Source organism: Parasteatoda tepidariorum, chromosome 9 (assembly GCF_982258835.1).
Source record: "Parasteatoda tepidariorum strain Cologne lab strain chromosome 9, Ptep-v5.0, whole genome shotgun sequence".
NCBI lineage: Eukaryota > Metazoa > Arthropoda > Arachnida > Araneae > Theridiidae > Parasteatoda > Parasteatoda tepidariorum.
In genome coordinates this window covers 75,503,989-75,529,995 of record NC_141763.1, presented here as the reverse complement: position 1 = coordinate 75,529,995, position 26,007 = coordinate 75,503,989, and the positions used below count along the sequence as shown (strand labels likewise).

Genomic DNA, 26,007 nt, shown 5'->3' with positions numbered 1-26,007 from the left:
ATCAATTTTCCATCTTAATAAAAGTACGATCACAATTAATCAATACATAATACTGTTTTGACCAAAGTAATTTTTAATTATGTCTAGTAATATACGAAATTAAAGAATTTTTCTTCCACAAATTTTAAAGTTTGTTTTTATACTATAGAAGCACACCAAATTTATCTCTTACTTTTTGTATACAGTTTATAGTCATATCCTTTATTTCATTGCACTTTCTGTTTATGAAAATATATTTAACCATTATATTTCAATTTAAGGACATATTTTGTCTTAAAATTTTGTTTCACTGTTACTGAAACATTTTTGCTATCCAAGTAATTTATTGCTTAGTTGGAATAAGTTTGGTAAGTTGTTTATACATTGAATTTTTTTATTGTATTCTAGATAAAGTTTCATTTTATGTAACAAACTTTTTCAAAATATCTTTCTTTATTGTTAGAAACATTGAGAAAACTTTTTAGTGGTAACTTCAAAATTCTTGCCTCCAAATTCAGGATTTTTTTTCACTTGTGTTAAGTTTTTTAATTGGATAATACCTCTTTGTGTGCTCCAAATTGAAAGGTACTGACAATGGGGATACTTCTTCTGGTTTTTCCCATCTTTTTATTTCACAGCGCATAGCTGATTGACCCAAGCTGAGCATAGGATATTAAAAAAAATTATAAGTTTGAGTGACATTCAATTGATTGTGCAATTAGTAAACTTCAAATATGAGTTACCTTCTTCAGTTATGCAAGCATTGAAAGTGAATATTACTATACCTATTATTTAAAAAAAAAAAAAACTTTCATTAATTACAACTAAAATATTGAAGTTCATTTGTGTCAAATATTGTATTTCTTCAGATTATTGTTTTGCATGAGTTACTGAAGTAAATTTAAACATATCATAAACTGTATGACCCCTGTTGATAGAGGAGAAGGAACAAAACCTCTTTTTCTGCATCCCAACTTGCTGAGGTACAATATAACATTAATTAGCTGGTTCTAAATCTAACTAAATTTAGTATTATTTTAAAGACAACTTATGAAAAATTAATCTTAAGTTTTAATTATATATGATGAGGAAGTACCCTGTAAAAATCAGGGGTCTGTTTAGAAGAAATTTGGGTCCATTAACGGATCCTTCACAAAATATCTTTTTATAAAAACTGAATCTTCACAAAATATTTTAACTTAAATTATTTTGTGAAGGGTCCGTTTTTATCTTTTAATCGGACCCTTCACAAATTTGTTTATCTTCATTATTGTTTTGTTAATTGAATAAACCCTTCTGAGGAAGGGGGGGGGAGAAAGACAAATGCAAACGAACTAAGTTTTATCTTCCGCAGACGCTTCTTCCTTTATTCCTCCGAAATTAATATTCTGCATTCAGCAGTATAGGCTAAATACCAATTATATGTATGTTGCATCTCTAATTTAGTAGCAGCAATTGCAGTTTATTTTTTAAAATTTAATTTTTCAGTGTTGAGCATAATCTTGTATCTATTTACAATTTAAAAATTCCTTGAAAAAGTTTTTTGTAATAACAGGACCCAATTTGCAAAAATTCATAAAAGCAGGACCCTGGTTGAAAGAATGTGACTTAACGTTTATTTTATATTCACAAATTACGAGCAATTTTCTCACAATTTTACGAAAACGGACCTTTCACAAAATGTCTGGATAGACCCCTAAAAATATAATTTATTGAGCAATAATGTTAATTAGCTGGGTTTAAATGTAAATTAAGCTAAGTGGAGGATTTTTCAAAGATTGCTAATAATGAGAAATTATTCTCAAGTTAGAATCATAAATGAAGTAAGTACACATATGATGGATGATTATGTAAAAATATCATTTATGACATTTTTACAAGAGGAACAACAACAAAATTCACATTACTGAGGAGCAATAACATTAATTAATTGGCTTTAAAGGTAAATTGAGCAAAGTGGAATAATTAAGGTCAGCTAATGAGAAATTAATCTTGAGCTTGAATCATATATGTATCAATATGATACAGATACCCTATAAAAATATTTTATTTTTACACAGTTATAAATGAGTAATTACAACTTCTATTTCAAGTTACTTTGGTGCAAAATATATTAGAATTTTTTTTTTTAAATGTTTAATATCATTTATAGTAAACATTATTTAGAAACACCCTATTTAAGAACACTGACTAGCTCTTTCATTAAATTATTTATTTTAAAAATAAAACTCTATATATTCCGTACATTAAATATTAAGTAACTACTAAATTGCTAAAAGTCTTTTTTCTTCGAACGTCTAGTGTGTACTTTTGAAAATTTACGACGATTTGTTGGCGAACTAAAAGGCGAGCTTTGTGTTTCCTCAATCCATTCCTCTTGCAGAGTTTGTAGCATCTCTGGAGTAATGAGCCCTTTGTCTAGAAGTTCTTTTGTCAAACGGCCTTTTCCTAAAGATTTTTCTCTAAATCCTGATTCAAATTCAGTTGTGTCTAAGGCATTAGACTCTGATGATGCTACAAAAGAAAAACATATTGTCTAAATTTATTGAAAAAACTTACACACTATATCATAAACAGTGGCCAGGAAAACTATATTTTTTTTTGTAGTTAACTACAACCATTTTTTTTTTATATGTTGTCATTACAAGTTACTTTTGAAATGTAATCTCTAATTATGAATTTACACTCTTGTTTAATATTTAAAAAATACAAAACAAAAAAAAAAACTAAAAGTTGAGAAAATATAAACATTGATTAAACCCTTTTTTTACTCTTTACGCCTTTCTTGACAGCTAATATTTAATTCAAGAAATACTAGAAAAGTTTTAAATATTCAATGCTCAAGTTAAATGAATAAATATATATATAAAAAAAAAAAAACTATAGCAAAGTAAAATGCATTTTATTTTATCTACTGATAGAATTGTAAATCAGCACCAATCAGAAATTATTTACATTTTGAGCCTTATTTTTACTAAACATGTTAAAAGTAGTGGCCAGGTGTGTTTTTGCTAGGTTTTCTACTAACTACACTGCTTTTTTCAAAAAGTAACACATTATATAGTAGTGATTACAGTAGTTTCGTTACTTGTAGTTCTAATGACTGATCATAAATGGAGAGAAAAAAAAATTAATTATTTCAGCATAATAGTTTTTCTTTTTTAATTTTAAAACTTCGAATATATGCCAAGAATAAAGCAAGAAAGAAAAATCTTGGTTTGATTGGTATAAAAAAGACTATCAATTTTATCATTTTTTTTTCTCCAAATTAGTTGCATACAGCATACTCAAGTTGTATAGAACAGTAATAATTCAACGGCAAATCTTTTTGCAACTTAAAAAACTTGTGAGGGAAAAAAAAAAGGAATTCAGATTAAACCAGTTTACAAATCTTGCACATTCTTAACAAGTTTGTATGAATTACTTCAAATAAAAACATGATTTATCAACTTATATATGAAATATAAATTGTGTATTTTCAGAGAGTTTTATTATTGAGCTTTATGTAAAAATTTATGCTGAGATTTAAATTAAATTTGTTTAGTTTTTTTTTTCTTGAGCAAATAAGGCTAACCTGTTCTAATCTCAAGCAATGTGACCCATTTTTGTATTAATTTAATCGCGATATTTACACAGATAATTGCAAAATCATTACTGAATTTAAAACTGTCACAAAATGTATAGATGTTTTGACACTTCAGCCAGTCGTACAGAATTTTTTGATTTGTCTGCCTTATATTACAGACTTTGAGGGCAAGCATATTAAACATATAAACTAAATCTGATTTATAGTAGTGTAGTTGCTTTTAAAATTTGTTTTAAATGTTTAAATTCAATAATAATCCTATAGTTGGAGTATGAGACATAAAAACTATTACACTTAAAAATTAAATTTTTTAAACTTATGTCTTAATCTTAGAAAAAGGTTTATGAAACAAAATGCTTGCACCTTAAAAAAACAAAATGTATAAATGTTGCAGATTAAATTTTTTAAGGTTTCATCTCAACTCTGCTTTAATCGAAAAGTGTGATTAACCACATCATTTTTAACAAACTTGAAGTACAGTTAAAAATAGTTACAAAATTTATCTACTATTATAAGGGATTGTCAATAAAATATCACTCGGGATGATTTCGGGTCTTCCTCTTCCATGACAAAAATTATCATTTAGCTTTTTGAAATTTAAATTTAAAAAAAAAAATACATTTATAAATTAGGCAAACAATTGTAAAAACTGATATTAGAAATATTTCATACCATTTCTCCTATATGGGTAATGAGATTCACTGTCTTCACCTGCATCATTGCGACTGCTGGCTTGCAACAAATGAGTGATATTGAATACACCTTGTTGTATAAGCTCATCAAGTTCTTTTTGAATATCTCGAACGGGTGAACCATCAGGAAACAGATCCGGGAAACGATAACTAAAATTAAAAGTCAAACTTAGACAGTATTCGATATGGTATATGTTTATAACAAAAAGTATCACACAACAAAGATACGTGTTATTTGGCATTTACATATGCTGCAATTTATGATCTTTAATAACCATAAAGATCTTTAACTGCCATTTCAAATGTACCTAAATAAATTGTGTAATTTCATTTGCTTTTAATATTTGCTATAATCTTTACAAATTATAGCAAATATTATCATTGTTGAGAATGAGAAAGACAAATATATGTAAGAAGTTTCGTCTGATAAATATTTAACTAGAAAACCTTTCTGGCAAATCAAACATAATAATTAATCTGAATTTATGTTAAAAAATGTAAAAATATAATTTGTAAAAATTGTCTTAATTATAAATGAGTTATGCAATAAAGCCCATTTTCAAAATTGAATTTTTTTTATGTCGTTTGATATATGCTATAAAGATGTTATTAAAGATAAACTTATAAATTAAAAAAAAATTTTTTTTTTTAGATATTTGCTTTTAAGAATTTTTATTTTACATAAAAGTTATCAAAACTGCTACTACCCAATTATTGTCCAGTTATAAATCTACACATTTCATTTTACTTTAAGTTTTCAAATTGATAAAAAAAAAAAAAAAAAAATGAGTGCAAATATTCCTCTGTTTAGTAATATTAAAAAATATAATCGTTGTCTTATGGGATTAGGATATTTTATTAACAGATAGAACATGCAGTCTAAAGCAAACTAATAGTAACGAAAAATTATGCATAACAAATATATGTCAATTTTTTTTTAAAATAAAGTTTAGCTATCATAGAAGTTGGATAATAAAAAATTAATAAATAATTGAACACCAAAGTAACAGAAATGAATGACAAGTCTTAGCAATCATACTATGCATAACAATTTTACACATTTATTGAAATAGGCTTAAAGATAATTAATATTTTTTACATAAACAAGACAGTATACTACTTTTGCCTAAGTGTTTTTTTTTTATGGTAAAAGTGTCATTGCTCTTTTTTCGCAAACAAAAACCATTTTTATTACTAAATAAGTTTTTTTTTGAACGAATGAATTAAATATTTTTTATCATGTTATTTCGAATATCAAACCTCCTCAATTTCTTTTGAAATTATGTAAGAACCAGTGGAGATGAAAAATAAACATTAGCATTTTTAAGAAAACAATAAAGAACAAGGGTGTTGCAGTCTCTTGACCAAATTAACCATACTTTTGCTGCAAATAACCATCCCTACACAAAATTATATATTATTAACATGTCTCTGTTATTTATAACAATTGTCACTCACCTCAGCCAAAGATATAAATCCAGAACATCAAAGACAGCTTCTTGATGCACTAAATCAGAAATATTTTGGGGTGATGAAAATGGCCAGCCTATTGTTCTGCAAAGTTTTTCAATTGTCAAAGGATCATTTTGACTGTATTGCCTAGAAAACTGGATGTTGATATAGGTAAGAGAAAATAAACAAATAGACTAACAAGTTATATTTATTTTATTTACAGGGTATCTGCTACATTTTAGATTTTCAAATTCATGACTTTTCATGATTTTCCATGACTAATTCCAAGAATTTTTCATGACTTAATGAAGTTACAATTTTCTCCGACTAAAACACAACAACAAATTTAAAAAAAAAAAAAGTTATAATAACATTCATTGAAATGATACATATAACCAAAACTGTTATACTCTGCATCTTCATACTTATAGATTTTAAATTTAAAAAACAGAGTAAAGAAAGAGTTGAAGCAATAAAATAGCTGAAAAAAATACAACAGCAAATAAATTTTTTTCTTCAGAAGTATATTCTAAAGATATTTCATGGGAAAAGAAAAAAATACTCATGATTTTTCTGCTCTCGTGTCGAAATTAAAAAAAATCGACAATGACTGGCTTGCTTTAGCTGGAATTTGAAATTTTTATAATTAAAAAAAAATAATATTAACAAAAATGTTGAAACCAAAGAAATTTAAAAGATAATTCGCCCTAGAAATAATGTTTTTTTCGTTCATTTTTTGAAAGAACACCATAATTTTTAAAAAAAATCGACAATGACTGGCTTGCTTTAGCTGGAATTTGAAATTTTTATAATTAAAAAAAATAATATTAACAAAAATGTTGAAACCAAAGAAATTTAAAAGATAATTCGCCCTAGAAATGATGTTTTTTTCGTTCATTTTTTGAAAGAACACCATAATTTTTAAAGAGCATGATTTTAATAAAATATGACTGTGAGTTTTGATTTTGTTACAAATTCAGGTATTCGGAACATTGTGGGGGTAATTTTCATTTTAAAAATTAGATATTTCGGCAACCTAAATCCATGATTTTTTTTCATGGCAAATTTTGTTCAATACCGAAATTCATGACTTTCCAGGTGCACAGATACCCTGTATTTATGAGTTTTTGCAAAATAAGTAGGAAAAGGTTAATATTTAAGCTGTTATAAATTAGTCTAGAATCATTTTTATAACATCAGAAAGATGATCAATTTTTAATATTCATGCTGTGCAAAAATACCAAGTCAGTGACTATTATTCTTGAATTCTTTTTTTCTTTCCCTATAATTATGCATAAATTTTAATTTAACAAATTGTTTCATTAGAAATGTTAACTACCACAAAACGTTCATTTGTTTTAAATGTAAAAGAAAAAAAATAATGTATCATTCACATAATCAACACTGCAATTCAATTAAAACAAGTATGTAAAAAACTAAACTTTGAGCTTCTATTTTTTCTTAAATAGAAGCGAGATATATTTATAACTTCGATTATTAAAATTAAGATATTTATAGCAGATATAATTAAATAATGCTTTAAAGTCATAATATGAAAAAGAATTAAGTATGGAGGGACCAGATATCGTGTCATTAAAATAATTCATAAGATTAATTTATAACTTATGAGAGTTTTATTTATCTAAATTAGCGAACAAAGCACAAAAATGATTTAAAAAAAAGAAGTAATAAAATAAATTTTGCCAAATGCTAAAATTTTATATCAAAATATTATAAAAAAATCTTTAGAATGCAGAGGAAAAAAAGGTGTTTCAAGCTTACTTGAAAATACATACAAATTTGAATAAGTGTTTGGAAAGAATAGAATTTTTAATTAAAGATTGTTTTTTATTTCTATATTACAAACCGATATTTAACGCATGGTGATTTAACTAAGTGGGGAATAAAAATTTAACCATGCATTTAAGGATAAACAACTATTTTTATGCATACAACAACCAATATATAAACAACTAATCACTAGGTCACAATAACTTGGTGGCTGTAACTCAATCAGTAACTTACTCTTAACGGAGTACAACTAAAAACATATTTTTTATTTTATTTTCTTTCATATTTTTAGTAAAGACAATTTGAGAGAACTACTTTTCTGTCAAGGATTGTGCATCTTTAATTAAAATAAATAAATAAATAATAATAATTACTTTTTGAAACATTGTGCAAACATATAATTGCCTCCTATTGATTGGTGCACAGCAAAAAACATAGCGTGCTCTTAAAGGCAGTGGTATTCCTTGAATCATATCAGCTAAAGCTTTGAATCCTTCTGTATCACACATGAAATAAGATGAGCTATTTATCACACAGAGGCTATTGAAGATATCCTAAGAGAAAACATTGTTAAGTTTGTACTTAAAGGAAAAAAATGCATTCAAAAATTTGTTTTAAAAACAAATTAATTGATAAATTGTGCTTAGTAAGAAAAAATGTTTTTTTTTTTTGTTTTTCTTTTACCGAGCAGCATGATTAAAATTCATTTGTATTTTTAAAAGTTTAATTTATAGTTTAGAATGAGTATCCAATTAATTAGAGAAAGAATTAAATAAGATAGAAAGAAATTTACAGTAGTTATGGATGATATCAAAATTTTTATATGACAATATATTGTCAGGAAATATCAATATTTTATGATATATCATGATATCTTTCAAGGTTTATTAAACATTATTATTAATTTTACATTGAAAAATATTTTCATTATCAAAATGAAATTTATTATCATTCGTGATATCTTATTTGATAATTATATTTAATTCACATGACATTATCACATTCAATATTTATTGTAAATTCAATAATTAAAATATAGAATACCATACCTAACAATATTAATCAATAATATTGTTAGGTATGGTATTCATGATATAATATATATTAGTACAAGAATAAATCTTGTAATATATATGTGATGCCACAATTGGCATTACATATTTATTTTCTATCCTTTTAAAATATCTTTCATTACTTAAGCTTATTTTTATTAATAGAATTACATTTAAAATAAATCAAAGACTTAATCTTCTAATATGAGAAGAAAATATTTATTCTTCTCTTATAGATCAATGTAACGGATACTTTTTATTTCATTACTAATGCAGACATATTAATTCACTGTTGCCTCTAATCGAAAACAAAAATCTATTTAAAACTTTTTATTCTAAATCGCTAAATGTTTCAGTTGCATGGTTGTAATAATTCTCATAAATTTGTTGGCGACTCGTGATCGCCAAGGTATTCTTTTAAAGCCAATATTGATATGCTGGTTGTCTTTGTTTTGGCTATGTTATATTTTGATAATTGGCCAATTTTTGATCTCTTGCCCATACTTTCTGTGTCCGTTGGGAACAATTGTATTCACTTTTAATTTCAAAATTGTGGAGACTGGGAGTGTCCCCAGTCTCAATTCCTAACCGTCAGAAATGATATTCTGGCTGTATGATCTCTCAATAAGAGAGTATTCTGATTTCATCCCTTTAAGGGATTTTCTTTTTTTGGATGAAGAAATGGCCATTCTCTATATCACCAATTATGCTTAATAAAATCTAAATTTCACTAAACAATTTGTTTATTCTTTCCTGGAGACTGTTAATTGTTTAATCCATTCATTAATGGCCAAAATGAACAATCATGAAAAGTTATTTTCCACTATACGAATATTAGCGGCTACTGGTGGAGAACAACTTCCGCCATAATCATTATTGTGACACTTAAAAAATATCAATATTTCATGATATATCACTGGTTATCTACAGGTAAACTATAGACTGTTCAGCAAGAACTGATAGCAAACTTAAACAAAGTCACCGGACGCTTGGCATAACCGTTGGCCTAAGTTAAGACAAGCAGAGTGAATTTGACCAACAGAAACGCTAAGATAAGAAAAGAATCACTAACTTAGCAAGGAACTGGTAGATGTAGGTAATGTTGACAATAAGCAATAACCCTATATCTTTATTTTCCCTATCAGTTCTCGCCGAACAGTGTATTGATACTTTTAAGCTACATAGAATCAGGGTTTGTTGATTTAAATCAACTTGATTTTAATCACGATTTAAATCATGATTTAAATCAAATGATTTTTTTAAAAAAATCATTGATTTAAATCAACAATTTTTTTTTATGTATATATTGATTTAAAAAGTTAAAAAACAGTGTTTTAAATTATTGATACTTTTATTATTTCTTTTCTTAGTTTTAAAATTTATTTTAAATAAATTGCTGCATTAATTAATTTTAGTTAACGAAATTACTTTCTTTCTTGGTATGTGTTAAATTCTAACACAATCGAAATTACATCTTTAAAACTCTTGACTCTTGAGATTGAAAGTACAGATTAAAGTATTTTTTTCTCATATGTTTACAGTATCTTTGACATTATCAGATTTTTTATAAAGAAATTTTGTGAACAAAAAATTTCAATGAGTATATAGATTTTTTTTAGCTTATCTGTTTTGATATAGGATTAAAAACAAATATTTTAATATAAAAATATATAGATTAAATATTTATTTATTTTTTGATGAATGACTGCATTAATAAACACAATCTGTTACATTTATTTAGTCATTTTAAAAATCAAGAGAGAAAAAAAGGAAATCACAATTTTAAATTAAAATTATGATTTGGTAATTGAAACTTTGTTTTATAGTTAAAGTATTCCTTAAATTCTCTATTTCATCTAGTCTTTAAATTTCAATCATGCATTTGTTTCGAAATAGTTGCTATGCATTCAAAGCTATGTACTATAATGAAAAATTGTTTTAGGTAGTTAGAGCTTCTAAAATATTCTTATAATATAATTTTAATATTAATTTAATTTTAATTAAACATTTATAAAGCGTTTTTTGTCATAAATCAAAGTTCTTATAGTGTATTTGAATAAAAAAAAAAAATCTGATTTAAATCAAAAAAATCCGATTTAAATCAAAAAAATCTGACTTTTTTGATTTTTTCTAAAAAAATCACGAACCCTGCATAGAATTAATCTATAAATATCTAGGATTAGAAACACTGGCTAGAGTTTTAAACATCTCTTTATAATATTTTGCATAAATACTAACATCAAGTTCTTAATTAAAATAATCAAAAATTAATTTCTTTTGAATGAGTGTGGACTGCTGAATCATGCTATCTTCCAAACAAATATACATTCTGGTTTATATAAATGGATTTTATCGAATCGAAGCTGATTGACTACAAAACTAGTTCAAAATTTAAAAGAAAGATCAAGATTCTTTCCATTTCAGGCATGCGAGTGGATGGCTCTGAAAAATTATAATTGTCCGGTAATTAGTCTACACTTTACTTTAACAAAGCTAAAATGCCTAAACAAAATGTAAATTACAAATCAATTACTCTACAATTAATTAGAAATTTAAATAAAGCTAAACATGTTTTGAATTGTCACACATTAGAGTGCATGACTGTAAAAACCATAAACATAACCTTAATAATTTAGGTTGAATACAGTTAAGCAGCACAAGGAAAACAAAAACCACTAACTTAGACATACTTAAAATCTAAATGTCTGTATAAATAATATTTTCATATCAAAATGTTCCTTAAACAATTCTCTAAAAATGTCTGATATTTCATATTTTTCATTCAATAGTTTTTACTATATGAGAGTGAGAAGCATACACAGTTAATTTTTTTGTTGTTTTTTGTAAAGTCATGGTAGCAACTGTTTTTTCTTCTTCTTTTGAATGATTTAGAGATACAGTTTAGCTAGAACAGAATGATATTAATATCTTACAATTATGTTGGAGAGTGTTGCTTGTGGCAAATGATAAGCAAATTCTTCTATTTGATCTGCAGTGGGGTGTAACCCAGCTTTTTCCAGAACTTGGTTTTCTTTGCTCATTAACTTCGTCAGGGTATCAAGATCCTCAGCTCGATAAGTTGTGACATAACCTTCTGAAAATTGAGTATTGAATCTACCAGCCCTTCCACCAATCTGTAAAGCTTGGGAAATGGATATAGTATCGATTTCTTTTTCTCCTTTCTCATTTATAACAGGTTTCATTAGGGAATAAAATATAATTCGCCTGATACTCCTGAAAAATAATGTTTAAAAAATTGGTATGGCAGTTATTACTCTAGGAACAAATTTTTCGTTACATTTATACAAAAACTAAATTCAGGTGAAGGGATTTCAAATCTAAAATTAGTTTTGCTCCGAAAGGTATACTATTTTCTTTAAAAAAATTACATGTTTCCACCAACTTAACATTTGTTACTCATATAAAATGATAAATTTTATGTTATCATGCAGCAAAAAGAGTGTCTTTTTAAATGACATACATATAGCAGAATTAGAAAAAAAAGAAAAAAAACTTTATGTACACGGGAAAAAAATTAGTTAATAGAGATATTCTGATTAAAGAGGTTCCAACAATCGATGCTCAAGGGCAGTGTTCCTCAGCCTTTTTATTACCGTGGACCTGTTAACGTTTGATAATTTTACCGCAGCCTGATGATGGGGGGGGGGGGGAGACGTTGATTGCTTGTATTTTTTATTTATTAATTTAAATTTAATTGTATTTAAACATGCCTTCAAAATAAAATACAGTTGCACCAAAAAATAAATATAAAGGGATTTAACATTTTAACTTACTAGAACGTTAAATCAATGAGAACCCAGAGCTTGTTTCTTTGCAATGAGATGGTTCCATTTGGGGGCAATCGAAGACAACGATAGATTACAAACATTATAAAATTTATGTCACTACCTTCGGAGCCCCTTTTTTTAAATAAATAAAATTTTAATGGAACACTGATATTTTTAATTTGGGGTATAAACCTAGGAATTTAAATTTAGTTTAATTGAAATGGGCGGCCCGGTACACCGGACCGCATATCAAATCCCGAGCCGCGGTACCGGGGGTTGGGGAACACTGCTCTAGGGTACCTTATTGAAATACAGATGAGTTCAGATTATCCATGGAATTAGGTGACAAGAGCATCTCAGACAACAGAAATTGTGGATAATCAGAAAAAACTCAAAAAGTAAGGTCGAAATATGAAAAATAGTTTTAAAATTTATTCATTCATAAGTGTACATTTTAAATATACATCTTTGCTTTATTTCTACTGAAACAATGAATGGTAAAGGAAAAATTAGTACATGCTTATTTCATATAAGCATACATAAAAGTGGGAAAAAAATACACTTTTTTGAAGGAAAAAAAAAATTCGATGATAGATCACTTTAATTGAAATTTTTTTTGTGGAATTCGAGGATAATCAGGGCTTCACTGTACCAATTAAGATCTACATAGCTTTAAAATTGTCAAGAGTCATTCTGAAAACACTGAAAATTTTGGGTGTGAAACATGTTACGACCAGTTGTAAGGTATGGGAATAGCATCAAAAGTTTTTCTTTTTTTGTCAATCATAAAATAATTTTTTTTTTTTTAAATAAGAAAAGAGGTTTATTAAACGCCTTCCAGTTGATTTATCATTCTCTTAAGTAGAAGGAGAATGGTTATATTTTATTGAAACAGTTATAAAAAATAGTAAGAAACAGAGAAAACATTATATAAAAAAAGTTTAAATAGTGAAATTATTTAGCTCTTTAAAGAAAAATATACTTACAGATTTAAACCCATGCCAATGGCATCAGTAGCTACTAAAATTTTACATGGATGATTAGGATCATTGAATTTTTTTGCTTGGGCTAATTTTGTACCTAAAAATTAAGAAATTTTGAGACATTGAGTACTAACTAACTACATGATTGTTAGCTGATGTTTTAAAAGAAAGTACCTGGGGGAAGTCCACCATAAATTACAGCACATTCAAAGCCTTTTTTGTCCAATTCTAAACTAACATTGAAGATGTCATTTTTGTTAAAACATACAATACAGTCTCCTGGTTGAATATTATTTAAATCCACTAAAAATAATAAATGAAGGAAAACATTTAATAAAAAATAGAAAGGAACTAACTCATTAAAAATTAAATAAATATAATATACTAGAAAGCTATCTTTAGCTTACTTAAAGACAAATTATACTTACTCAAGGCTCTATTTTCTAAGGTTAAAGGTGTAAGTCTTTCATATCTTCTGATCTAAAAATATAACATAGATTAGTATATTGCATGAGGTAAACTATTCCTGCAAATAAACCTAGAATATATTTCATTATATGAAAATATCACATTAAATCACTATCAAAATGAAGCAATGTAATTAAATTACTAAAGCCAATATTATTATACATTCAAAGTAACCATTATTAGCTACAATACATTTATGACACAGGTTGCACAGCTACTGATGATTCTCAATTTATGCTTCTTTCAATATTACTTGAAAAACCACTGTTACAGGTTGTGAGGTGAGTGTTATCGACAATGTCAACTTTCATTTATCTAAAGGTACCCCAAGATAGAATCTAGTTAACACGTCTTATATAAAAGTGAATTGGAATTATATAATTGTAGTGGTAGTTACACTACAATACTCTCCCACCAGAATTTTATCTGCAATAGAATTCAATGAATGGATATCACTAGTTGATTAGTTGCTGTTATGCAAAAGGATGAGAGAACTGTATTAAGATTACCGGGCTTTGAGTGCTAGCCGTGAAAGCTATATCAAGATCACAGTTGTATGCGTGGGTAATCCTGTGTTGCTATTAGCAGTCAAGTGTGTACGAGCTACAGTGGTGTGTGATTGAGACTGAGTAACAACAGTTCAGGGAGGACAATGTCACAGTCACAAATAGCAAGTCAACTGATCAGTGTGTAGCCTCTACCGAAGTAGGCGTATTCAAATCAAAATGGGCATTACTGTCAAGTTAGGCATGTTCACATCACGTCTGAAAGTCACCAAAGTGGGGTTGGGTAACCAACCATGTCAACCACCATCTATCAAAGGGTAACTCCAGATAGTATCGAGTTAACATGTCTTATATACTAGTGAATTGAAATTGTATAATTTTAGTGGTAGTTACACTACAAGGTTGTTAGATAGTTACTTGAATGATAAAGATCACCCAAGTATTCATCAAGTACTACGAAATTCAGGGGCCTACGAAAAACTTGGGAGAAAAAAATTTGTTGACAAAAATAATTTAGCTATAAAAACAACAAGTGTATTTTGCACAAAATTATGAAGATACAAATAAAAATATAATATTTTTCGGTAATAAATTGTTTTGCAGAATCTTATGATCTAATATATTACTTTTTTGCAATTTTTGGATTCAACGAAATCTTGTATTATGCTGTCGAATTCCAAACTACGCAAAATGTCGGATTCAATAGACATAAGTGTGAGCGATGCCAAACGATCTTGATTCATTGTTGAACGCAAATAATTTTTTATCAATTTTAATCTGGAGAAAGATCTTTCTCCATCTGCATTTGGTCCATGAATCGACAAATATATTCTTAATGCAATGTGAACGTTAGGAAAAGTATTCACAAGTTTATCTTTAATTTGAGCTTTCAACATTTCTTGTGCAGATTTATGTTCATACAAATTTGAAAATAGTGAAAATTCATCTACAAAGTTTTCCTCTAAATCGGATGAGTAAATTTTCACCAAATTTTGCGCGTTTAATCTCAGATTCTGACAAATTTTTGTGAACAAGAAAACCGAAATCATCGTACAAATCACTGTAAGCTTTACGCCTTTTAGTCATTTCTGAAATTAATAAATCTAAAATGGCGTAATACATTCCTGACAAAAACATTTGTCTTGGATTCGTGTTTGAAATTACTTCTTGTTCTACTGTTTCGTCGAAAAATCTCTTTCGTTTTCGTGTTCTCTTTATTTTATATTTAGTATTCGGCAAAAGAACTTGTGCTTTCGATTCTAATTCGTCGAACGATTTTTCGGTGTGCATGTTTTGAAAATGTTGCAATAATTTGTTCTTGTATTGTTGACGTGAAGTGTTTACATAGTTATCGATCGAACTAATCATAATGGTATTATTGATATCAACTGCAATATCGGCAGTATGTCGGTATTGCAGATAAAGTTTGATAAACAAATTTGTAAATTAAAATCCATATTAATAAAAATGCTAAAAAAAATATGCAAGAAAATTTTAGCATATATTTTGAAAAGAGGGGAGGAGTGAGGGAAGGAGGGGAGTTCCCAAAAACGGCTATGCCTAGGGCCTACGAAAGGTATAATCCGGCTCTGCATCAAGTATTATAAAACATCTTCTTTTTCGACTGTAAAGTGCTTTAACCAATCAAAAACACACTTTTCACTCTCAGCTTCCACACCCTAAGTTTCATTGACATTTTATGTACCTCTACTGAGGATTTCATGTATGTCCACAAAGAATTATCAAGTTTTATACAGATTAGTGTTCTTAGCACTGATAGATCATACTTGATCTACAAAATGAAACAATCCAGAATGACAAAAAGAAAAAAGTCTGGATTGTATGCGGGAAGACCGCATTTGTCTTAACCCTTCCTTCATATTGCATTGAACTCATCCAGCTGATCTTGGGTACAGCCAACCAGTTATGCTACCGCTCTGAAATGCTGGTGGGGTGGGACAAGGTGAGATATGATTCACCGTCATCACAGTATCAGTTTTGTTCCGATTAAAATTTTTCTACAGAACATTATGTTAACATGTCAAAATACAAAAGAGTCATTCTCAGCACAAATAAAAATCTGGAAGTAATTAAAAAATTGGAAAATGAACAAACAGGTGAAACATTAATGCACGAATCTGAGATTGGGTATCAAACTATGCAAGACAGTATAAAAAAAGTTAATGCATTTTCTATCCTTTTTTCTTAAAAATTTGCATGACTTGAATTATTTGGGATATTCGCTTATCCAGGACGAAGCATTTTCTGACCGTCTCAGTTAATCGAGAGTCTACTGTATACAGTAGAGCGCCGATTATCCGAACTGCTCGGGACCGAGCGTGGTTCGGATAATGAAGAGTTCGGATAATTGGAAAGTTGTTTAAAATCTAGTTTAAATGATTATTATTTATGCTCTAACTTCCCTTTTCTCACTTTTTCCAGGCTTAGAACTGGCAGTACTATTTAAAATAGCTCTGGCGTGTTTAAAAAAATTTTTTCAGCAATTTTTCTATCGTTTTTATCTATTTACTTCCTTTTTTTCCATTTTGAATTTTTTTGTCAATTACCGATTTAAACCTTCTTTGTCTATTTTCCATTTCAAAAGAAATTCAGTAAAGACTTTTGTTTTAAAGAAGATGCTCTTTTTTGAGAAGCCTTTATTCTTTTTAACTAAATCAACTGAACTGGATCAGCATCATTTTGACGTTCTAGACTGTCAAAATGAAGCTCGCATTCTTGGAAAACAATTTTAAGTTGAAGAGGGCTAAAAGGGTTTGTAGGTTTAACTGTATGTATAGCTACTATAAGAAAACTGCGAAAAAGGTTGTAAATTAAATATGGTCATTAAATGTAGTGGATATTATTTATTCTTCTGAATTTAGAATTGTCGATAAGTTAAGAAGTTCTAAATTTGAAAAAAGGGGAAAAAAACGAATTGGGACATAGTTCGGATAATTGGACGTTCGGATAATAAGGGTTCGGATAATCGGCGCTCTACTGTATATATAACTTATACTCTAATATATTCCTCCATAACTCTATTGTTAATATATATTTTAGTAGATTTATTGAATACTTTCAATAAGTCTATTGTTACAGTTTCAATTCAATTTTCAGGAATACCAATGTATGCTCATGAAGCAATGAAATAATATCATGCTTGAAGCAATGAACGTATCCATTAAGCAATGTATTCATATCATATCATGCTGAAATTTTTGGCAAGTTTTAATTTCACTGAAACTAATTACAAAAAGTAAATTTCAAACTTTAAGAACTATACTTGCTATTAAAACTTATTGACCCTAACAGAAAAAAAGAGATGAAAATAATTTTCATTTTTATATCAAATTACAGTCATACAAACTTAATACATGTGAATATTTAACCAATGCTCATACCTCAAGTTCTTCCCCACAAGAATTTGCTATATCTCTTACAAGATCAATTGCAGCTTCTTCACCACAAATATGAATTTCATCAGCATCAATACCTAAAAGTGCTCGGGTCCAAGCCCAGCCTCTACCTTGATCTTTAATCATTTGAATTTCATCAATAACTGCTACTTCATCTGAAAATATATTTGTAGCATATTAAGCAAATTCTTTTTTTTTTTTTTTTGCCATAAATAAAATTTCTTAGAACAACAAATATCCTATAACTGTTTAAGAAATCTTAATTATCCTGTTATACAAATTTATGAAAACACCTTTAGAACATGAAAGAGCAGTTAAACTATTCAAAACATAAAACTTTATAATAGAAAATTAATAAGTTAAACACCAATTTTAATTAAAATTACTTTCTTAAACATCACTCTAAATATAGAGCAAGGAATTATGATACATTCTATTTCATGAATACATAATATACTCCATCTTATACACAATATACTTTATCTTATGAATACAATACGCTATTAATTTATAACATCTTAGTCATGCTAAATCACTTAACCATTTTTAATTCTAACTACAAAAATGTTGACCCAGGAGGTTGGTTCTAAGCATAATAGAAAAATTAATGTGTTTATCCTGAATATCTTTCAATTAAGTAAACTCAGAAATAGGCACTAGGCCTGATTTTAAGCTTTGGAATCAGGTCAAGGACTATTCTTCTAAATAGATAACTCATCCTGAGCTAATTTAGGAAGAATAAATATACAGTTTAATGTCAGCCTATCTTAAAAAAAATAATACTCAATAATATTAGTCCTAATATACCAAAAAATGCACATAAATGGAATTTACTTTGCCTAACTGGTCACCTTAATTCTAGCAAACAAATTAATAATATAGAGAAGGACTTACATTTTTTATCAGCAGATACCATTTCTATAGTACATGCTACATGGTTAGCTTCTTTATTTTCAGGTAAAACAGTTTTTCTTTCTTCTCCTGTAACTAAATCACACGGTGTTCCCTATAAGTGAAAAATCAAAGTTTTACTATTTTTTTTTAGTTAGTAAAAGAAAAAAGCAAAAAAAAAAAAATAGCTTGTTGCAATTTCGAGTATGTCTAACGATAACGTGACAGCTATCTATTGTTGTCCGAGGATTTTTATAGGCTGGAAAATCACGTGGTAGGATCCAGTTTTTCCTAATTTATTTCCATATTGTTTTAGTTGTCATCAGCATAAAATTAACAAAAGTTATGTAATAAATGGAAATTTATTTATTTATTTTTTCTTGATCAATACTTTTAAAGATGGGTTACTTTTCAGCGGAAATAATTCGCCGATTTCATCAATAGATTGCTGCACTGGTTAGCTCTGCTTATTTTCGAATTCTCGTGAGTGTTTATGGTGTATAACATGATTTGCCTCCAGGTGGTACCACCATTATAAATTTGAATTATCCTTTTAAACAAGGATTTTCGGGTTGAATTATGTGTATTTAAGTTTATTTATATTTAATTAGTATTGTTTCATCATTCTTATAATGTATTATTTAATTTGTGACTGTTTTTTTCATGGAACTTTTTTCTGTTGTGACGTTCACTAGTTGCGCTTTTGCTTGCGGGACGAAAACGGGTCAGTCCGAGATTCATGACACGAGAATAAAAAGGTGGTGAAGAATGGCTGAGAGATGATGGACAAAGACAGAACTGCTGAGAGGATGATGAATTAAAGTTGGAGTCGCTGAAAAGTATGAACTAGGTCGGAGCCCCTGAGTGGATGAGCTGGAATTTTGAGCAAGGTTAAGCCGAAGCCGCTAAGTTGATGACTGAAAGTGATGAGCTGAGTTCCGGAGCCGCTATGTTCGAATCTCTTTGTCAACCCAGAGCGTCTCAATGCATAAAGTCCGTTGTCCCACAATTGCTAACTGCCTTACTAGAAGGAAGTACAAAGAATTTTGAAGTGTTGGAGTGCTGTTTATCAAAAGATGGAATGTTGACATGATCCACGAGTCTGGCAGCAATACCGGTGGGGATTCCAGGGATTTGGTCCGCATTTTGATTTGAATTTATAAACTCTAAGTTCGCTTTTAGTACAGTTTTAAAAGAATAATTTACCATGACTTTTCATTGTTTCTACTACATTTTAAGATAAGCCTTTTATTTGTAATCGTGTTTACAGGATTCAGAGAATATTGTGATCTATATTTTTAATTGATTTTAGTAGATTTTAAGATAAGTGTGCCTTTTATTCTTAATTGTTTTTTTCTTCCTAGATTTGGGGCAATAGAATATTGAGCCTTAGATTTTTAATTGCATTTTATTGAAAAGATAATTTTGTGTTGATAAATTTTAAACTTGAAGTAACGTATAATTTGGAAATATATGATAACTACTTGATAGAGTTTGGAAATGTTTTGAGTGTGTTTTTGTTTGAAAAATTGAGTTTTAATAAAATTGGTTGTAAATGTTAAATGTTTCAAGCAATTCCTTTGTTGAACCTGGGAACCTTTAAGGGTGACAGTACAGTTATAAAGGTATTGTTTTTCTATAAGTATTTGTGTATCTCTAATTTAAAGTTATTTTCCTTTACAGCTATTATTACGCTTTGAATTTTAGAGTTTAAAATTAAGAGAATTAATTATTTTTATTTTATTATTATTATAATGTAATTATGCGCTACATTTTAAGATAAAGTTGTTTAGAAAGGTAGTCTAATATTATTAACCATTTTACAATAATTATTTTTGTGCAAATAACATTAATATACTGCTATAAAATACAGTTAAAGAGACCTGTTAAATGATTTAAAACTTAATGATCAGCTTCATGCATGATAAGATGTAAGCAAAAATTGTATTTAATATATTCGAAAATATTAAATTAATAAATTAATAATAAAAATATTAAATTGCGAAAATATTAAATTACGGTTGTGAACTCATCAAAATTGTTTGAACAATATAAAAGTTATTTTAAAAAATGATTACTCAGAAAAATAACTTCTGTTCATCAATCGATCTAAATATGTATAATACTAATAGATAATAATATTTGGATGTGGGAAGTAGAGGCAGAAACGTAAGCAAACAGAATTCCTTTCATCACATATATGTTACTTGAATAATTTTAATGTAAGTTGAAAAACTGCTTTCTGCCAAGAAATGACAATTATTGCAAAGCAATCATCAGGATTGGTGAGTGGCAGAGAAAGCTAGAATATATATTATATATATATATATATATATATATATATATATATATATATATATATATATATATATATATATATATATATATATATATATATATATATATATATATATTATATACTAGCTAGTATATATGTATATTATAAAGATTTTAAAAATGAATTTTTTTGAAATGTACATGTATAAAGATTAATTGCTATTTGAAATTTAAATACAAAAAAAAAAGTTACTTTATCGTTAGTCTTGTTGAATACTTCTACAGATAACAACTTTAGAGGTCCACAGTAAACACCACTTTCAGAAGTAATAAATCTTTCAAGGGCTCTGTATGTTTTTCCACTGTTGGTAGGTCCTGCATGAAATATCAATCTCCTCTTGTTTTCTCGCTCACGGGCATTAGGATACCTGATATTAAAATAAAAGCAAGACATTTACAGTAACATAGTAGAGCTTTTATAAAAATCTTATTAATAAAAAACTTCTTTCATAGTTATTAATGAAAAAATTCAAAAAAACTGCTTCTGAATTCCTAAGTTTTGATACACAATTCACCCCTGTTAAGGAGAGTCTTTCTATTTGAAGAAGTTTAATGAATAGTTAAAATTTTTGTTTAAATTAAATGCATTTTTAATAATCACAACCAAGGACATCAAGGTAAAAAAAAAAAGCTTTGCTTCCGTTCTTAATACAAAAAAAAATTTTTTAAATTATTTTTCATGCAAATCAATTTTTTTTTAAAAAAAAAACATTACTTTTATCATGCACCATATATACTTTTTAATGCACTATGAATACTTTTTAAGTTTATAAATCTTCATTAGATATTTGTTCATTTACAATTATAAATATATTCAATTATGTAATTAATAACTGGCTCATTTTTACCAAAATGTAAAAGTTGGATTCACAGTTTTTATGCATATTTAGATAATAATTGCATCAATTTACATACAAATTGCACATGATATATATTGAAATTTTTTATTTTATTACATTTATAGCATTAGAAACCTTTATATACTGTAAATTATGACATTTTCTATAATACAGATAGTAAAATAACTGTGTACAGTTTTATTATGATTAGTAGTTAGTAGTTATAAATATGCAATATAAGCTAGTATAAAAAGTATTTTTAAAATTATTTAAAGATATATTTTTGATTATCATTGATGAAAATCTTATTAAAAGTTTGACAAATTATAATTTTAATCATAATTAATTTTATTTTAGTAGTTTAAATAAACAATCTTTTTATAAAAAAAATCAAATGATATAAATTGTGAAAAAAAAAGTTGACAATAAAAAAAAAAAATTCATACCATTCAGGAGGGGCACTCAAATCACAAATTTTTTTCAATTCTTCGATGCATTCTAAATGAGGAAATATTTCTCGTGTATGCTTTAAAAAATAAGGCAGTATATCAGTTATATGACCTGAAAAGCAAAAATTAAACCTCTTGAGTCTTTATTTATTTAAATACCTTTAAAAAAAAACAGTGAAATAGAACTATTCGACCACAACGATTCAAAACAGCTGTAATGAAATAGTTTGTTTTCTGGTAAAATAAGTAGACAAAATAATTTAAAATCATATGATTAGAATAATACTCTTATATGTACATGAAAATATACCATAAAATACAATAAGTTTAGCTCCAATGTGTTCATTATCGATTCTAGTATAATCATAAGTATATCATAAGTATCGATTCTTTCATAATGAATTTTAAAAAAACTCTCTAGCACTAACATCTTTCAACGAGATACTTTTTATCAACAACAAAAATATATGTAACTAATTTAAAATAACAAAAGCACTGTGTTTACAGAAACTTTATAATTTTTTTTAATTGAACTTAATAATTTTTTATTTCAATATAATGGGTGATATTCTTGTATTTTGCTGGGGGGGGGGGAGGAGGAATGCACAAATTATTTCTTTCTTTGCATTTTTAAAATAATAATCACAATAAAAAAAATAATTAAAATTCAAGAAATCTATAGTAATAATTGCCGAAAAGATCGACGATGAAATCACGCAAATCACTCTTCTAAAAGGGTTACTCAAAAGCATGTTTCGTTTTGAGATTATGTTATTGTAATAAATAATATTGCATAAAAAAATCTTGGATTCAAAAACTATCAATAAAAATCAAACTATAAAGAAATCAATAGCAATAACAGCCAAAAATTCTATAGAATCATTGACTTAAAAAGTAAATTCTCAAATACAAGATTCGAATTTTCCATATCGTTTGAAATATATCGAGATATTTAAAAACCATGAGAAAATCAATATCAATAACTGCTGAAAATACAATCAAAACATTACATTGATTTACGATACCATCAACGTAAATTGAGCATGTCAAAAAGTGATTATCTAAAAGCATGATTCAAACATTAATGTAAATTTCTATAGAAAAGAAAAATAAATTTTTTTATTTTTTAAAAGAACACTCTTTCTGTAAGAGCTCTGTAATGTTTTGTGATAATGTCACCGTAATTCTGAGATGGGGACAACAATTAACTTTGAATGAATGAAGAGTTTTGATTAGCATAGTTTGTTTGGTCCCAATTATTTGAAATTATAGAGGTTCTTTTCATTTAGTTATTATTATAATTCTTTTTAATCATAACATTTTCACAAAAGTTGTTGGTTTGCTTGATTTTTTTTGAAAAAAATTCAATTTTCTTGATAAATCACTTTTTTTTTTGTATTTGAATCATAATTTCATTAAAGTTCAGATTTTTTTTTTTAAAAATTAAAACTCATTGATATACTGTATAACAATATATGAGTAATTAATCTACATTTTATATTAAAAAAAGATAAAAATTTAAATATTTCAAAAAGTTATACAAATACATTTCTTTCTTTCTTTTAATAATAACAAATAATCTTTTTCAAATTAAAAAATGGAAATCATGAAAATATCTTAAATTAGGTATTCATACCTGCTTCTTGAAGAATATCACTAAATACAATATGCAGATCAACTGGAAGCTGTGGGGATTCTGTACAAAATTTTCTAAAGCTGATGGCTGCTTTATGGTATAATTTTGCTAGAAATATTTAAATTTAAAGTTTAAAACAATTAAATAATAAACAATATTAAAAGATCTAAATTATATATAATTTTCTATTTAAGACAAAAAGAAATTAAGTACTTACAGTCAATTCCATTTTCTGCAGCAATGATGGTTATTTCGGGTTGTTTAAAGAACTTGTTAATAAGTTTCAATATGTCAACTAAAATAGGAAGGGAAGAAAATAACCTACATGAATGTAAGAAAAAATATAGAAATTTTAAAGCAATCATGAATTTAAACTGGATGTAACTAAATTTATACATAATTAGAATTTATATTTGAATAAGAATTCATATTCAGAAACACTAGAAAATGAAGGCAAAATTATTCATAACTGGTTAAAAAATGACTCATATTTGATTTGCAAAATAACTTATATATATGGTTATAATTATTGCTAACACAAAAAAACATATTTCTTAATAAGTAAGCATTAGATTATAAGATTAGATTTTCACTTCCTAATAATGTATTCAATATACTAAAATGCATATCCACAGTCATTAATAATAGTTGAATAAAATAATAAGCTTTTTTTAATTATAAAACTTATTTAATAAGATAATTTATGTCTTAGAATTTCATATTTCTGAATGTGTATAAATAAAACTTTTATGCTTTAGCATGATTTAAATTTTTGTATTTATGTGTTACAAACTTATTATTTCTTACTAAAATGAGCAAATACACACACACACACACATATATATATAAAATTATTAATCAATTTTACATGATTTTTTTGATTAATCTAATTTAGAGTTATAAAATAAATAATAACAACAATTACGGGTCATAAACGAGACATTTTTTCAGCTATGAATTATTAACCTTAAAGTTGGCCCCCTTGTGTGATTATTATTAATATTTTTATCTTATATGCCACTACTTGATTACCCCAAAATTTGGTGCAAATATTAGCTAAAACAAAAATCACCAGAGTGCTCTACAATTTTATTATCATTAGAAATTTAATCCATCATTCTTTAAAGACTGATCTGTCTATTTTGATACAACACTTACAGTAAAATAAAGGCCAAGTTTTGCGTGAGCACTGGGTAGTAGCCCATGACAAACTTAAAAAAAAAAAACTCACACAAGGCAACCAACCGAAAGGGTATAATTCGTAGTCATCCCCATGCACAACTCCACTTATTTTCCTTTATTTGAGTTTAAAATTCCTTTGTTTGGATAAACAGGTACCAATAATGGAAATATCCCCATTACTTAAAAATGAAAAATATTGCATCATAATACTCACAACACTGGAATACTGGTATGAAAACCTATCAGCTACTTTAAGTTCTTACAATAAAATAGACTAAAATATAATATTGGTAACTTTAATTACATTGGTTTATATACTGGTCATGAAGTTTACCATGTGAATTAGATTTTTTGTCAACAAATAAATGAACATAAACTTTTCAAATTTCAATGAAGGAAATTAAAATGTTATTTAAAATATATTTCATTTGGATGAGGTAAAAATTCTTGATTTATAAAAGCATTAAAATATATACATAATTAATAATTTATTTCATTTATTATGGCACCTTTATTGATTTTAGTTGAAAGTTCTTCTCCAATGTTGATATCATCTACATTATTAGCAGGTGCAACGGGAACTGGTATTACTATCGAAGATATGTCATCTTTATCTGATTTCCACCGGAAAGGTGTGATCTTGTAAGAATATATTGGTGCTAATCGTTTGTAATTAAATAATCTGCTTGTAGAAATTGGTAGGACGCATTTATTAAAACAAGTTACATAATTCCTACAAGCATACACAGAAGAATTCATTTTGTAGATATTTATTCAAAGAGTAATATAATAATTTGACTGCACTTTTTAGTGACAGGGCTCTTGAAAATGAGGAAGTTTAGAATTTAATCAAAATATTTCGCACTTTCTTCATTTTTGAAAATGTAAACAAACAAAGCATGGTGATGGTCATTAATCGATTAAAAAATGAAGTGTTATCGATGCTTGGGAAACGATTAA

The 26,007-nt window shown here is 27.1% G+C and overlaps 1 protein-coding gene across 1 annotated transcript; it reads right to left on the bottom strand.

Moving 5' to 3' along the window:
* Positions 1 to 2,176: 2,176 nt before the first annotated feature.
* Suv3 (Suv3 RNA helicase) lies at positions 2,177 to 25,989 on the bottom strand. Its single transcript, XM_087152149.1, has 15 exons — positions 25,557 to 25,989; positions 24,083 to 24,160; positions 23,866 to 23,973; positions 22,227 to 22,341; positions 21,135 to 21,309; positions 18,608 to 18,719; positions 17,699 to 17,868; positions 13,752 to 13,803; positions 13,498 to 13,626; positions 13,327 to 13,420; positions 11,486 to 11,786; positions 7,875 to 8,054; positions 5,716 to 5,864; positions 4,238 to 4,407; positions 2,177 to 2,493 (listed from the first exon to the last, which is right to left on the bottom strand). Exons 1-15 carry the CDS (start codon positions 25,804 to 25,806, stop codon positions 2,252 to 2,254), a joined length of 2,325 nt encoding a protein of 774 aa, XP_087008275.1. The 5' UTR covers positions 25,807 to 25,989; the 3' UTR covers positions 2,177 to 2,251.
* Positions 25,990 to 26,007: the final 18 nt, after the last annotated feature.

Coding starts and splice junctions, on each gene's coding strand:
- Suv3 (XM_087152149.1), bottom strand. CDS start 25,806: ATGAATTCTTCTGTGTATGCTTGTAGGAATTATGTAACTTGTTTTAAT. Junction 17,869..18,607: donor GGTATCTGCTGATAAAAAAT/GTAAGTCCTTCT, acceptor ATATATTTTCAG/ATGAAGTAGCAGTTATTGAT. Junction 2,494..4,237: donor TTACCCATATAGGAGAAATG/GTATGAAATATT, acceptor TTTCTTTTGTAG/CATCATCAGAGTCTAATGCC.